Genomic DNA, 16,062 nt, shown 5'->3' with positions numbered 1-16,062 from the left:
CGGCTCTGAAAACCCACCGAAATCGGAGGAAGTTGAACTGCACATTCCGACTCATGGCCATGCGAGTCGTAAACGTAGGACCATTTCGTAATCGTAATCGTGTAATCGTCGGGATGATTTCCATCTGCATCACTCTGGCGGAGGACAGCGAGTGCTACAAGCGGCGGGAAATCAGAGGTATCCCGAAATTTATAAGAGCAGAGTCGTTGTACAAATGGCAGCATCAATGGGAAACGGCGGAGAACGATAGATGGACGTACAAGTTTATACCGGTACGATCGACCTGGTTGAACAGGATGCACGGTGAGGTTAACTTTTACTTGACGCAGTTCCTGTCTGGACATGGCTGCTTCAAGCAATATCTACATCGGTTCGGGCACGCAATGTCACTCCTCTGTCCGGAAATATGAAGGAAACACCGAAGCACATCGTTTTAGTCTGTCCCAGGTTCAGCGCTAAGCGCGAGGGACTACCTGCACTTCATATAGGAAATATTGTAAAGAGCATGTGCCGCGACGAGGGGATCTGAAATGCCGTGAACAGTGCAATCACACAAATAATATCGGAGCTGCAGCGAAAGTAGAGGACCGACTAACGTGCTCACAACGCCAGTCGATGAAAGATGAACAACGGCGATAGCAGTTGCCACGGACGGAGTGCACGTTATGTTGGAGGGCATTACTCATTCGGCGCTCCGCTGGGAAGAGAAATCTTGCGAGGTTGACATGTTCACGTTCGAATATCCCAAGGCATTCTGATAATTATTTCGCCGTGAACTGATATGTTGGGCAGCCGTTCCAGTTAACGAACACTCGAAAAATCTACACCGGAATTGGAGGGAAGGTCTTCGTAGCCAAATGGTCACACGAGCGAGTGATCGTTAGTTCAATCTAAGGATTCTCCATAAATAATATTCTAAGTGGTATTTCTATGAAATTCGTTTGAAGAGCTTTTATAATTACGATGCTCCAATTAATAATATAGGCAAACCTGTTTTTATGCGATTCCTGATTCTTTAAATTTTTATCTTTAAATTGGAACTTGAAAAGCAGGGGATTTCTCATCTGTCTAGAAGTGCACCGATTTAGAAGCGTCCGTCAACATAACACGCGTCCCGTCATGGTCACACTCGCGAAATTTCTCTTCCCAATGAGAGGATTCCTGCTCAACCAGGTCGATAATACCGGTGTGAGCCCGTACCACCACATCAATCGTCCTCCACCATGTCTCACTCATGCTGACCACTTCACTATTAATTCTTCTCACACCCTTTCTCGAGTATCACTGGTTTCCTCTGAGCTTGATCTTGGGTAGACTGTACAATTCGTAGTTGCTCTCCGTGATTGACCTAAACCAACCAAATTGAACACACAGAAATACGCTTGGGACTAGCAAATCATTCTCGTTGTGCAATTCTCGGTGGTTCGAGCTTTAAATGGTCAATAACGACGCCGGCCACGTCCTTACAGTCACCAGGGGAAGAGAAGGAATGTTAGTATGATATTCACCGTCGAGTATCACTGGTTTCCTCTGGTCTATGAAGTGCTATATAGACCAGAGTAAAATATAGCACTCGTCGTCTTCCGTTAGGATAATACGGATAGGAATCATGTAAACGATAACCCATACTGCTTCTGACAAGATCGTTCTATGAGCGCTCACAACTCGCATCGCTGAGTCGAAACGTACCTGCGATTCTGACGAGTTTAGACAGCCGCAGGGATTCCGTAACGCAGTATCGATGTAGGTACACCATACAAATGAAACACAAATTTCTGTATTACTCGAGAATTATTCAAACAAATGGAACCAAATTTGGCATGTGGAGGTTTTAGGGTGCGATAAATGTTTGTATGGTGGTTAGACTCTCCACCCCCCCCCTGTCTAAAGGGGATCTGCCATACAAATGAAACACAAATTTCTGTATTACTCGAGAATTAATCAAGCAAATGCAACCAAATTAGGCACATTGAGGTTTTAGGGTGCAATAAATGCTTTTACGGTAGTTAGAAACTCCACCCTCCTCTCTAAGGGAGGGCTGCCATACAAATGAAAGACAAATTTCTGCATAACTCGAGAACTAATCAAGCAAATGGAACCAAATTTGGCAAATGGAGGTTTTGAGGAGCAATAAATGTTTTTATGATGGTTTGACACTCCTTTCCCTTCGCTAAAGACGAGGAGGGGGGAGAGTGCTGAACAACTAAAGGTGCTGGAGGGAGGGTGCTGAGAACTAATCAAACAAATGGAATCAAACTTAGCACATAGAGGTTTAAGGGGTCGATAAACGTTTCTATGGTAGTTCGACACTTCTCCCCCCTCTCTAAAGGGGGACTCCCATACAAATGACACACAAACAGCTGCATAACTCGAGAACTAATCAAGCAAATGGAGCCAAATTTGGGATGTGAGGGTTTCTGGCTACGAGCAATGTTTCTATGATGTTATGACACCCTTTCCTTCTCTGGAATGGAGAGGGGGTTCCATAAAAATAATGCATATATTTCAACCAAACATGACAATTGAAAATTTTCGGAAAACTCTGAAGGAACATAGGAAAATTCGAAAAATTCAATTCACATGTGTTCTACAATTATATATTGACAAGCGTTATTAGTCTATTTGATGTTTGCGGTAACGAAATTGATCTTCGTTCGAAAGTGGAAATGAATTTTGATGTGATAAAACTCACTCCCATATCGTCTTCTATCTATATAAATAAAAATGGATCGCCGAATGTGTTGATAAGAGCAAAACTGGAGAAAGGAATTGTCCGGTTTAGGACTGTCTTCATTCTGTCATACTTTCTGTATGAAATATTTATTCCATGTAACGGGGAAATATGTTATTTGCAAGTGGATGAAATTTCTCGCACGAGAATTGTGTCTGAAAATAATCTGATTTTATAATGTCAAGTTTTGGTAGAAGTACTGAAATTTATAGTAAAAAATAATTTTAAAGTGTAGATTTCAGAACAATCAATGAACAGTTCTGCGATTGGACCCATAAACGTGCGCTTAGTAGGAAAACGTGGATGTGATTATAAAAAAAAATATTTTTGGGCGGGACGAAGTTTACCGGGTCATCTAGTATCAAAATAAATCCAATTAACTAATCTTTTTTGGAAAAAAATTACAATTGCAAAAAATTTGGATTTTGTTTTCGCATTTATTGATTATATTTGTCTTTTATAGTTTACATGGGCTCGGGACCAATGGCGCTATTTTTATTCATTTTTTTCTTGAAAGCTGAGGATTTTTTACGTAACATATTCAAAAATCAGAGATGTGTTCTTTTTCGTTTTTATGTTATGATTTTTGAAAGTTAATATGTTTATTATACAGGATCTATGCAACTAGAATCCAATTCATTCGCTAGTGTGACATTTTTTCATAGAAAGCTAGCTAATGTGTTTTAATGTGGTATGTCAATCATCTGAATCTGTACAATAATTTAAAAGTTATGAATTTTTGAATAAAGTCATTTCATAGTCATGAAAAAGAACACATCTCTGGTTTTTGGATATGTTATGTAAAAAAACCCCAGGTTTTAAAACTAATATAACAAATATGGCTTCCTTGGTCCCGAAATCATGAATCCATAAAAAACAAATGCCATCAATAATAACGGAAACAAAATTTAACTATGCAACTATAGTAAAAAGATAATTGGTTTTAATTTGATATGTCGATCAGCACAATCGCTCCAGTAGTTCAAAAGTTTTGAATTTTTGAATAAAAGTCACTGTTGGAAAAAAAAAAAAAGAGAAAAAAGTGATTTTTCAAACCACTTTAAAATGAAAATGGTCACCATAACGAAAAAAAAAATTTGCATGGATGGCTATATACGAACTACGCCTGCGAATGACGGATCTGTATAGTAGCATGTCCGAAAAAGAGCCTGGAGATATTGAGAACCAGAGCAGAGGATCCAAAGCCCCTAAGGAGAATGGTTGTAATAGCTGCTATCCAGGGTTATTATGCGAAGAAAGAAATGGATACACTCCTAAAAATATCACTCTCCACAGTGAATCCTGATTATTACCTTCCCTCGCTAACAACTATCCTTGATAATCGCTAGGGAACCACGCTATAAAGGCCACCCTCTGGCCTTCGGGCGGCGAATATCATACTAACATTCCTTCCCTTCCCCTGGTGGCTGTAAGGACGTGGCCGGCTTCGTTTAGGGCTCGATCGCCGAAACTTGCACAATGAAAATGATTTGCTACTCCCAAGCGTCTTTCGGTGTGCTCTTTGAGTAATTTCGATGGTTCAGTTCAATCACGGAGAGCAACTACGAAGTGTACAGTATGCTCAAGCTCAATTTCATTGCTCGACTTTTCTGTTTGATGGTTTTTCGGATGTGTTCATCACTTAGAGGATAGCGTATAGTGTCGATCTTCCTTATTTCGAATCCACCTTGGGGATTCTTAGTATCTTATCTCTCTGCTACGGTCAACAGTTTTTTAGTGGACACAAGCAATTCATCTTTTTCATTTATCTGTCCACCGTATGAAGCAATTGGCGAGATCGTTGGGATGGGAAGAATGTCATGCACAACTAGTACCAAAAGGGCTCAATTTTCTCCAAAAATTTCATCGCAATCAATGGTTGAAGAATTACTGGCGGCGACACATGTGTGTGACTTTTTCCTATTTCCGAAACTCAAACGACCGCTTCGTGGGACACGTTTTGACAACATTGAAGATATAAAAACGAATTCGCTGCGTAAAATGAAGGTAATTTCTGAATCTATATATATATATATATATATATATATATATATATATATATATATATATATATATATATATATATATATATATATATATATATATATATATATATATATATATATATATATATATATATATATATATATATATATATATACATTTATATATATATATATATATATATATATATATATATATATACATTTATATATATATATATATATATATATATATATATATATATACATTTATATATATATATATATATATATATATATATATATATATATATACATTTATATATATATATATATATATTTATATATATATATATATATATATATTTATATATATATATATATATATATATATATATATATATATACATACATTGCATCCTAAAACCTCAATATGCCTAATTCGATTTCATTTGCTTTAATAATTCTTGAGTAATGCAGAAATTTGTGTTTCATTTGTATAGCAGCCCCCCTTTAGAGAGAGGGGAGGGATCTCAAACTATCACGAAAACCTTCCCCGGGCCCAAAAACCCCTACATACCAATTTTCGGTTTAATCAGTTCAGTTGTTTCCGAGTTCATAAGAATCAGACAGACTGACAGACAGAAATCCATTTATATATATATATATATATATATATATATATATATATATATATAAATGGATTTCTGTCTGTCAGTCTGTCTGATTCTTATGAACTCGGAAACAACTGAACTGATTAAAACGAAAATTGGTATGTAGGGGTTTTTGGGCCCGGGGAAGGTTTTCGTGATAGTTTGAGATCCCTCCCCTCTCTCTAAAGGGGGGCTGCAATACAAATGAAACACAAATTTCTGCATTACTCAAGAATTATTAAAGCAAATGAAATCGAATTAGGCATATTGAGGTTTTAGGATGCAATAAATGTTTCTATAGTGGTTAGACTTTCCTCCCCACTCTCTAAGGGGGGCTGCCATACAAATGAAACACAAATTTCTGCATTACTCGAGAATTATTCAAGCAAATGAAATCAAATTAGGCAAATTGAGGTTTTAAAGTGCAATAAATGTATATATGGTGGTTAGACTCTCCACCCCCTTCTCTAAAGGGGGGGACTGCCATACAAATGAAACACAAATTTCTGCATTACTCGAGAATTATTCAAGCAAATGAAATCAAATTAGGCATATTGAGGTTTTAGGATGCAATAAATGTTTCTATGGTGGTTAGACTCTCCACCCCCCTCTCTAAGGGTGGGCTGTCATACAAATGAAACACAAATTTCTGCATAACTCGAAAGCTAATCAAGCACAATTTGGGATGTGAGGGTTTTGGGGTATGAGAAATGTTTCTATAATGGAATGATACCCCTCCCTCTCCTTAATGGGACCTCTGGAGGGGGTCCCATAAAAATATCACACAAATATTACACATATTTCAACCTAAAATATTCCAGCCAAACATAACAATTGAAAATTTTCGGAAAACTCTGAATAAAAAGGGAAAATTCGGAAAATTAAATTCCCATATGTTCTACAATTACATAGTGACAAGTGCTGTTAGTCCATTTGATGTTTGCGCTAGCGAAATTGATCTTTGTTCAAAACTGGAAATGGATTTCAATGTGATGAAACGCACTCCTATATCTTCTTCTATCTATACCAATGAAAAAGTATCGCCGAATGTGTTGATAAGAGCAGAACTCGAGGAAAGAATTGTCCGATTTAGGACTATCTTTATCCTATCATATTTTCTGTATAAAACATTTATTCCATGTAACGGAGAAACATGTTATTTAAAAGTGGTTGAAAAATCTTGAACGAGAATTGTGTCTGAAAATAATCTGATATTATAATGATGAGTTTTGTTAGAATTACTAGGAATTTTATAGTAAAAAGTAAATTCAACGGAGACGAATAGAAAATCAATCAATGAACAGTTCTGCGATTGGACCCATGAACTTGCTCATAGTAAGAAAACGTGAATGTTTGAAGGTGTTGATAAAAAAAACAAATTTTGGGCGGGACGAAATTTGCCGGGTCAGCTAGTACAGCTATAAAAAGTGTTCCGATGACTGGATCGTTGGAAAAGGTGTATAGCTTCAGAAGGGCGATTATATAAATATAAATGTTAAATTAATCGTTTTCTCTGAAAATACAAAATCCCGACCTATATATATATCTGACAGAATGTGCATCAACTACGATGAATGACAATCTTTGTAGTAAGAGTATCAATCGGAAATTGATCAACAAGAAACCAATGCATGTTTACAGATCCTTTGAACCTCCCCCTTACGAAAATCACAATAAGTTGCCATAAAACCAGTAATAAGTTGTCAGTAAACTCCATTGAAAAAGGCCATTGCTATTTGAAATAATCATTACCGTAAAATTATTGGGATATTCCTTATGGTGCTTATCCTTGTGAGCATCATCGATTTCTGATTTGCTGAGCACTAGCAACAGATTTCCATCAGCGTCTTCTGCAAACATAAAAAAATATCAATCTCGTGTCCAACCCAAATGCTTTCTAACGTCCCATGACGATACTAACTTCTCGCTGACTTCTCCACAAAATACGTATTGAACCAAAAATGGCATCGCTTCTCCTTGCGTAAAACTGAGCTCTTTACGAACTCGATTTTCACATCGCCGGCTAGGGGCATGCAGTAGTCCAGTTTGGCCGCCGTGTGGTCGTCGGTTCGTTTGAACTCCGGCAGTGACTGGGGATCGTTGCCGGTGACGTTGATCGTACCCTCCTTGATGCTGAGCGCGGGTATTAGTCGGATCTCGCAAATCTGCAAGGAAAGGATTCGAACATCAATTCAAGCGTGTGCTTTCCAAGGCGTGTGTGTTGATGGAAAAAAGGCTTACGTATAACGTCATCGGTCGGTAGGTTTCGTTGCTCCTCAAAAGGGTGGCATAGTACTCGACGTACCGCCGTTGGGACGGGATCGTAACACCTTTACTGTCGCTTGTGCGCCTCTGTGCGTAATAGTTAAGCGCCTCACCCGCCGTGTTGAACTGCCGGCTGTACAGAAGGTAGCAGCAGATCATCGTACCTGTAATTGAAAAAGAGAGAAACAGAATTCGTAATTAGTTCGCCAACACTATCAGTCGATCACGTGGTAACGGATGCGAAGTGCTAACAATTACGAAACTGCTTGGCCGTCGCTGTTGAAGGGTCTTCGTTGAACAAACAGCTGGAAGCTCGAATGTAACGTCCGAGTGGATCATGTGTCATAAAAGGCTCATGACATTGAAGTGATGTGCGATAACGGCAAGAAATAATATAAACAGACTCAGACTCTCAAGTGCAATTCGCTGCCCTCAAGCCGAGGAGTGGGGTTATATAATATAACAGACGAAAGCAGCCTGCTTTCGTAAATGAAACGCGACTTGGTAAAACATTTCATGGTGTTTACATTTGGCTTCCGCCGCCGACGTCTGTGCCAGACCGCAAGGATTTGTCGGTATGACGCACCACCCGTGGGCTTCTCGATGGACGATGTGAAAAATAAATTGAATGTTTCGCTACTTTGACAAATCGTCGTATCCGATATTTTCCTGTTTGATGATTGATGCTATTGCATGAAAACTCGGCAGGGATCTTTGGTGACATTCTTTCGGAAAGATGCACCGATTGAAAAAAGAACTATGTAAAGAAGATGGGGCAGCTGTATCGTTCTCAAGAATCACGAAACAATCGAGCACTTGCACAGCTTCGTGCCGCTAGTCGAAATATGTAGAGGCGCGTCCACATCATGCCGAATCATGCCGATCGGTCTGTACCAGGCGGCATATTCGGTTCGTTATGTAATGTGGACGCCCCATCGGGTGCACGAAGCCGAAGTCCCATCCGATGCACGCGTCTTAAAAGCTAAAATGGAAGCAACTTGGAGAACAAACACGAAATGATCGAAAATAGGAGGCAGCACCCAGGCAAGCGACCAAGATGGTGCCGGGGTGAACTCCGCCGATACAATAAACTGCGACGTCGTATCGTTTGTGAAATTAAGGTGGACATAAATTTTTTGGTCAAAAATCGACTCTATGAGATTTAGTCGTTTTTTTCGGAATACGAGGCAAAATGTATGGTTTAGGGTACAAAAGAAAATGATAATCTCGATTTTTCATACGGGACGTCCTGCAAAATGTTGAACCTGTTCTGCACGATAAAACACCCTATGCCATATTTTAGCTCAATCGGATTTCATTTACTAATGTCGCGGACACCAAAATTTTTTTTTTTTTGAAAACCGAAAAATAACCCAAGCATGAAACGTCGAGATTTATGAGAACCCAATGACGGAAGCAAAGATGCCAGATATGGGTAAATTAAATATCATTTTGTTTAATTTTTTTTCGAAGCTTTTCAATTTGCAAGAATTTCCAAGTACAGGTCGGACTCGATTATCCGGAGTATAGATTTTTTTTTCACTCCAGATAATCGAATCCTCCGGATAATCTCTCGGTGAACCTAATATAATTATGATTTGTACTTATTAAACGGTTTTATCTAGGTTGATCCGTTTGTATGTTTGTGACTTTGTAACTTTGTAACTTTGAATGTAGCGCTGCACCACATTAATAGAAATTCAACCCCCTTCCTGTTGACCGTTTGATCTGAAATTTGGAACACATATTTATCTCTGGTGTCACTATAGAATTGCGAATTCAATCATCTTGAAAATCCAAGATGGCGGCCGCTACAAAATGGCGGATTATGTACATATTTTCTCAAAATCCCATCAATATGGGTATCAAATGAAAGGGCTTGACCAGTAGAACACAATTATTTATGGAAAATGTAAATAAAAGATGGCGACTGCTACAAAATAGCGGATTAAAAATTTTCTCAGAACCCCATCAATATGTATAGCAAATGAAAGGGATCGACTAGTAGAACACAGTTATTTATGAAAAATGTAAATCCAAGATGGCGGCCGCTACAAAATGCCGGATTACTCATTTTCTCAGAACCCCATCAATATGTATATCAAATGAAAGGGATTGACTAGTTTTTTTTCCCAAAATATATTTTTTATTAAGGCACATGTGGCGTTAGCCTGACGGGGCCGGGAGTCCAATATTTTGACAAATTTTGTCTTACAACTATGTTAGTAATATGTAACCGATTACTCGCGGTTGGCTCGAGGTTAGTATTACAAGTGTTCTCATAATTGGTATGTTGCAGTCTTCGATGCTCTATACGTGTGCCCGACACGGGCTACTTCCTATTGGGATGCAGCTGACCATTAATCAGCAACGCTCCCTAGTCTGTACCCCATATCTAGCGTGGTGCGTCTTTCTCGACTCGAGGAATCCAGGATAGAATGGTCACTAGCCGGCGCAATCATCAGTTCGTGTAGAGTTGTCATGAGCGGTACAACCTTTGGCTCTTGTTGAATGATCAGTGGACTGCACAACCTTTGGCCCGTGTATCTGTAAAGAGTGTGTGTATGTATTGCCGCGACTAAGTAAAAGTTTATAGATCGGATAGGAGGGATATGAAACAGGGACACAGGATTGACTAGTTGAATACAGTTATTTATGAAAAATGTAAATCCAAGATAACGGTCGCTACAAAATGGCGGATTACACATTTTCTCAGAACATCATCAATATGTATATCAAATGAAAGGGATTGACTAGTAGAGCACAGTTATTTATGAGAAATTCAAAACCAAAATGGCGCCATATATATTTTCTAAAAACTTCATCAATAGGGGTATTAAAAGAACGTTCTCGACTAGTAGAACATAGCAGATAATGAAAGTTTGACCTGTTTCTATGTATGTTTGAATGTTTGTAGGGTTGTCCCACATTAATAGAAAATTGACCCCGTTCCTGTTGACTGATTATTCTGAAATTTGGAACATACATTTAATTCTACTGTCATTATAAAACTGCGTATTCCATGATCTTAAAATTCAATTTGGATGCTGCAAAAAAATGACTGAGTGGCTTGATTTCGATAATACACTACACTATGAACAACATAAATTCGAAAAGGTCGCCGCCACAAAATGGTCGACTATGTATTTTTTGCAATCCCCTCAATATTGGTATCAAATGAAATGATTTGACTAATAGAATACATTACATCGTGAAAATATTCCGAAGAAAATTATGTAAGAAATAAACACGTTGGATTTCCTTCATCCACAGTCAGTTGATTCATCATATACCCCACGATTTTATTTTAGTCTCATCATTGCCCTAGATTAATGAAGGAACGGATGTGATAACTACTAACTGCTACTTGTCTAATTATTTTCTAGCTTTTAGTACATAAAACCGTTTAACTTAAAAAGTTTTTTTACTTACTTCATTTTCTAGTTTTTAGTAAATTATCTGTATCATTAGTATACTTTTCTATATTGAAACCATTTTTTTATTTTGCTTTCTTACCTAACTTTCTTCGGAATATTTTGATGATGTATAGTATTTTATTAGTCAAATCATTTCATTTGATACCAATATTGTGGGGATTGAAAAAAATACATAGTTGACCATTTTGTGGCGGCGACCTTTTAGAATTTATGTTGTTCATAGTGTAGTGTACTCTCCAAATCAAGCCATTCAGCCAATTTTTTGCGGCAGCCAAATTGATCTTGGATCTTTCAAGATCTTGGAGTTTTATAATGACAGTAGAACTAAATGTGTGTTCCAAATTTCAGATCAATCATTCAACAGGAACGGGGTCAATTTTCTATTAATGTGGGACAACCCAACAAACATTCAAACATACATAGAAACAGGTCAAGCTGAATGAAACCATTCAAAAAGTAATTAGTTGTTTGGGGACTGTGGCCATCTTGAAATTAGATTTTTCATTATCTGCTATGTTCTACTAGTCGAGAACTTTCTTTTGATACATTTTTGGGCATTTTTCATAAATAACTGTGTTCTACTAGGGAAGCCTTTTCATTCGGAACCCATATTGATGGGGTTCTGAGAAAATAGGTAATCCGCCATTCTGTAGTGGCCGCCATCTTAGATTTGCATTTTTCATAAATAACTGTATTCTACTAGTCAAGCCCTTTCATTTGATATCCATATTGATGGGGTTGTGAAAAAAATATATATGGCACCATCTTGCGGTGTCGGCCATTTTGGATTTGCCTTTTTCATAAATAACTGTGTTCTACTAGTCAAGCCCTTTCATTTGATACCCTATTGATGAGGTTCTGAGAAAATATGTAATCCGCCATTTTGTAGTAGCCGCCATACAAATTAATCAAGCAAATGAAACCAAATTTGCATGTGAAGGTTTTAGGGTGCAATAAATGTTTCTATGGTGGTTAGACTATCCACCCCTTAAAGTGAGTGGGGGGGGGGGTGTCTGCCTTACAAATGAAACATACATTTCTGCATAATTCAAGAACTAATCAAGCAAACTGAACCAGATTTGGCATGTGGAGGTTTTAGGGGACAAGAAACATTTCTAAAGTGGTTCAACACTCCTCCCATCTTTCTGAGCGGAGGCTGTTATCGAAATGAAACACAAATTTCTGCATAACTCGAGAACTAATCAAGAAAATAAAACCAAATTAGACATATGGAGGTATTAGGGTACAATAAATGTTTCTATGGTGGTTAAACACTCCACCCCCCCTCTCTAAGGGGGGCGGGGCTCTGCCATACAAATAAAACACAAATTACAGGGGGCACACAAACACAAACTTCTGCATCACTCGAGAACTAATCAAGCACAATTTGGGATGTGAGGGTTTTTGGGTATGATAAATGTTTCTATGATGGTATGGCACCCTTCCCTCCTCTGGAATGGAGAGGGGGTCCCATAAAGACATTACACATATTTCAGCCAAAAATATCCCAACCAAACATGAAAATTGAAAATTTTCGGAAAACTCTGAAGAAAAAAGGGAAAATTGGGATAAAATTAAATTCCCATATGTTCTACGCACGATGAAACGCACTCCCATATCTTCTTCTATCTTTACCAATAAAAAAGTATCGCGGAATGTGTTGATAAGAGCAGAACTCGAGGAAGGAATTGTCCGATTTAGGGCTGTCTTTATTCTATCATATTTTCTGTATAAAACATTTATTCCATGTAACGGAGAAACATGTTATTTGCAAGTGGTTGGAATATCTTGAACGAGAATTGTGTCTGAAAATAATCTGATATTATAATGATGAGTTTTGTTAGAAATACTAGGAATTTTATAGTAAAAGGTAAATTGAATGGGGTCGATTAGAAGATCAATCAATGGACAGTTCTGCGATTAGACCCATGAACTTGTTCATAATAAGAAAACGTGAATGTTTGAAGGTATTGATAACAAAAAACAAATTTTGGGCGGGACGAAGTTTGCCGGGGCATCTAGTCAAAAATAAAATAATCCGGATAATCGAGTCTAAAATTCCGGCTAATCGAGTCTCCGGATAATCGAATCCGATCTGAATAACTATTGACTATGGACACCGTATTGATAGGCACCTTATGTTTGAAGAATTTAATGAATTTTGAGTCACCCTTTACTTCACGCTTTTTTATGCATGAGAAAATTTGAATTGAGACTCTAGGTGAATAAACCAAGCTTATTCCATACATGTACCTACTATATCGAATATGATTAGAAAAACGCTTAAATCTATACTATTTAGCTTGATATTTGCGAGTGACCACTTTAGCCTCACTAGGGTACCACTTTACCTCCAAGCAAAACAAAAAGTTCGATTTTTCACCTTTTTTCTAATGATGAAAAATGTACTACAGTCAACTCTCCCTAACTCGATGGATTTCATGGCACCTTCGATTTTACAAGCATTCTTCTCTCCATAACTCGATACCTCCCTAACTCGATGCCTCTCTTACACGATGTGTTTTGATTCATTTTTCCATGGATTTTCACCTCCCTAACTCGATTGATTTTCGCGTACATGTTTTTGTGCGTTATTACCTCAGATTTCAATTGCCCTTGAAAGTGAAGACGGAGTGTTCGTGTCATCAAACAATTTCTTTTCAAGTATGGAAAACCACGAGAAACCTTTCAAGCGAACAATCAAAACGCTAACCATTGCGCAACGTTTGAGCATCATCGAGCAGGTCGAAAAATATGGACGGAAGGGGTCTGAAGCTGCAAATAATTTCAGTATTGCACAAAGTGCGGTATCAACACTACTCAAACTAAAGTAAAAATGGAATCGGAATGGAAAATTGTATCTAGACCAAAAGCATATAAGGTTGGTCAGAATCGAGAAGCTGGAGCGGTCAATGAATTTTTGTCTTGTCAAGCTAGACAAAATAATTTACCCCTCTTCTATTCTTCGGGATATGGGTTGAGAATTTGTCCAGAAACTGGGAAATCCTAACTTTAAAGCACAACCAACATGGACGGGAGTGATATTCCGCTGGCATAATTAATGTGGCGTGAGCGATGTCGACGGTACAATACCGTTCGATTGCTCAATGTCTTTTAATAATTAGTGCAAAAAGGACCAAAACGTGATTTGCTGTGATCTGATGCCAGATACCGATAAACTGGAAAGTGTTGAAAAACCTGAGAAAAACGCTGAAGATAGTAGTTCTATCGAGATGTTAATTCGAACGTTAAATCAAACCTGAAGAATATGTCCGGAATATTGAAATCAACTGAAAATGTTCCTGTGAAACTATTCGAGCATTTCTTTGTGATTGAACAGTTCCTGCGTGATCGTTACAATTCAGTTTGAGTAACATACTTAATCAATATTTTCTTTGTTAACCTAGTGCCTCGTGCAAGTCGGACTCGATTATATACAAACTCGATTATATATGATTCGATTATGTAAAATTTAGGACTCGATTGTATACAGTTTGAAAAATTTTTTTTTTTATAATTCAAATATGAATAATTTCAAGAAAAAAATTAACCTTTCAGCATTAAGGTGAAATTTAAGTGGCTTTTATAAGTACAGTGGATTAAAAATCGCGATTTTTGAAGATTTTGATTGAATCTTCATCAGGAATTGTTTATATCGATATGGCAGCGAAATTAGGAGAGATATAAGTTGGGCGTCAAAGAACAAATTGTAGAGAGGTTAGAGAGCTTTAATTTAATTGATAGAAACAATCAAGTTTAGTATGAATTTTTAGGATAAAATTAATAATTACAAATAAAAAAAAAACTTTTAAATTTTCCACTTCAAAAATGTTATTTTAATCCACTAATTTAGATGTTCCACTACTATATCCTGTACTAAATTTTCTCATCTTTCAAATGAAAGCAACAAAATCGGATTACGTAGCATACTTTTCAATGTAGAGTCAGTTTGAGCCAACAGAATCCGAAACAAAGAAAAAGTTCTATAAGTCTGTCATCGTTGAAATTCTAACATATGCGTAGAAGGATTTTTTTCGTGAAATAGAACCGTCTATCACCTCCTGAAAGATTCTGGAATTTTTTTTTATATGAGAAAGGTGTTTTTTTACTTTAAGGGAATGAATCAAAAATTCAAATTAATACCATAATTGGGACACTTACCCTAATATATGACAAATTAAGACATAAAAAAAATTAGGAAAAAATGTTCTGTATCTCGATACCTCCCTAACTCGATGGTCCCTTTGGATATCGAGTTAGGGAGAGTTGACTGTATTTTGATTTTTTATAGTAAAAGCTGTATGCTATCTTGAACAACGATGAGTTGAACTATAATATTCTTAGAAAAACGGGAATGGTAGCGGTATGTGGACGCTGGAAATGGGAATATTCCTTAGGGTGACCACTATGCCCTCACTTCCCCTACATTGTAGTGCTAACACCACATTTCCGCACGATGTGTGGGGACTGCGGCGCTCGGATACTCTGACCATCTGCGGCATCTAATAATGAGTGGAATAGTGACGATAATTGTTCCTCGCATTGGAACATTGCTCTAGGACATAAGCCAGAGATAGACATGACCGAGTGTGATCGCTTCCTAGTGGCGGCGTGATCTGCACGAAACACTTTCATACATAGTAGTAGTTTCTGACATCGCGGGGGAACTGGGACTGACATACGATTAATAATTATAAACGCGGTGCTTAGCAGCTGTCGCTCATTCCGTGATTCTTGTTAGGGTGCTGATTTTTTTCCCTATTACTGCGCGATGGTAGCATTGGTGCTCAGGTGCAGCGCGTGGTGTTAGCGTGCTATTTCTAATTGCATCCTGCAACGTGGAAGCACACACTTTGTGTGTTATTCCATATATGATTGGTACTCAGTTCGGAACTGATTGCCTCAAGGCTACCCCTGAAGCATCACTGCTCGAGCGGAGCAAGTGTTTTTTGCCACTCATTTGGCCCTGCGGTAGACGTAGTTGTTAGTCGCTG

General features: G+C 37.7%; 1 protein-coding gene across 8 annotated transcripts in view; it reads right to left on the bottom strand.

Annotated features, from left to right (window-relative positions):
• LOC129779428 (putative uncharacterized protein DDB_G0279653) overlaps nt 1-16,062 on the bottom strand; it is a 202,902-nt gene that overhangs the window by 41,112 nt on the left and 145,728 nt on the right. For all 8 annotated transcript variants that reach the window (XM_055786898.1, XM_055786901.1, XM_055786902.1 and 5 more), the window contains 3 exons: nt 7,608-7,795; nt 7,288-7,531; nt 7,119-7,216 (listed from right to left, as the gene is read on the bottom strand). In XM_055786898.1, the coding sequence (XP_055642873.1) occupies nt 7,119-7,216; nt 7,288-7,531; nt 7,608-7,795 (530 nt within the window). The remainder of the gene's footprint in view (nt 1-7,118; nt 7,217-7,287; nt 7,532-7,607; nt 7,796-16,062) is intronic.

The sequence above is a fragment of the Toxorhynchites rutilus genome, chromosome 3 (genome assembly GCF_029784135.1).
Source record: "Toxorhynchites rutilus septentrionalis strain SRP chromosome 3, ASM2978413v1, whole genome shotgun sequence".
Classification (NCBI taxonomy): Eukaryota; Metazoa; Arthropoda; class Insecta; order Diptera; family Culicidae; genus Toxorhynchites; species Toxorhynchites rutilus.
This window is presented reverse-complemented; position numbering and strand designations above follow the sequence as displayed.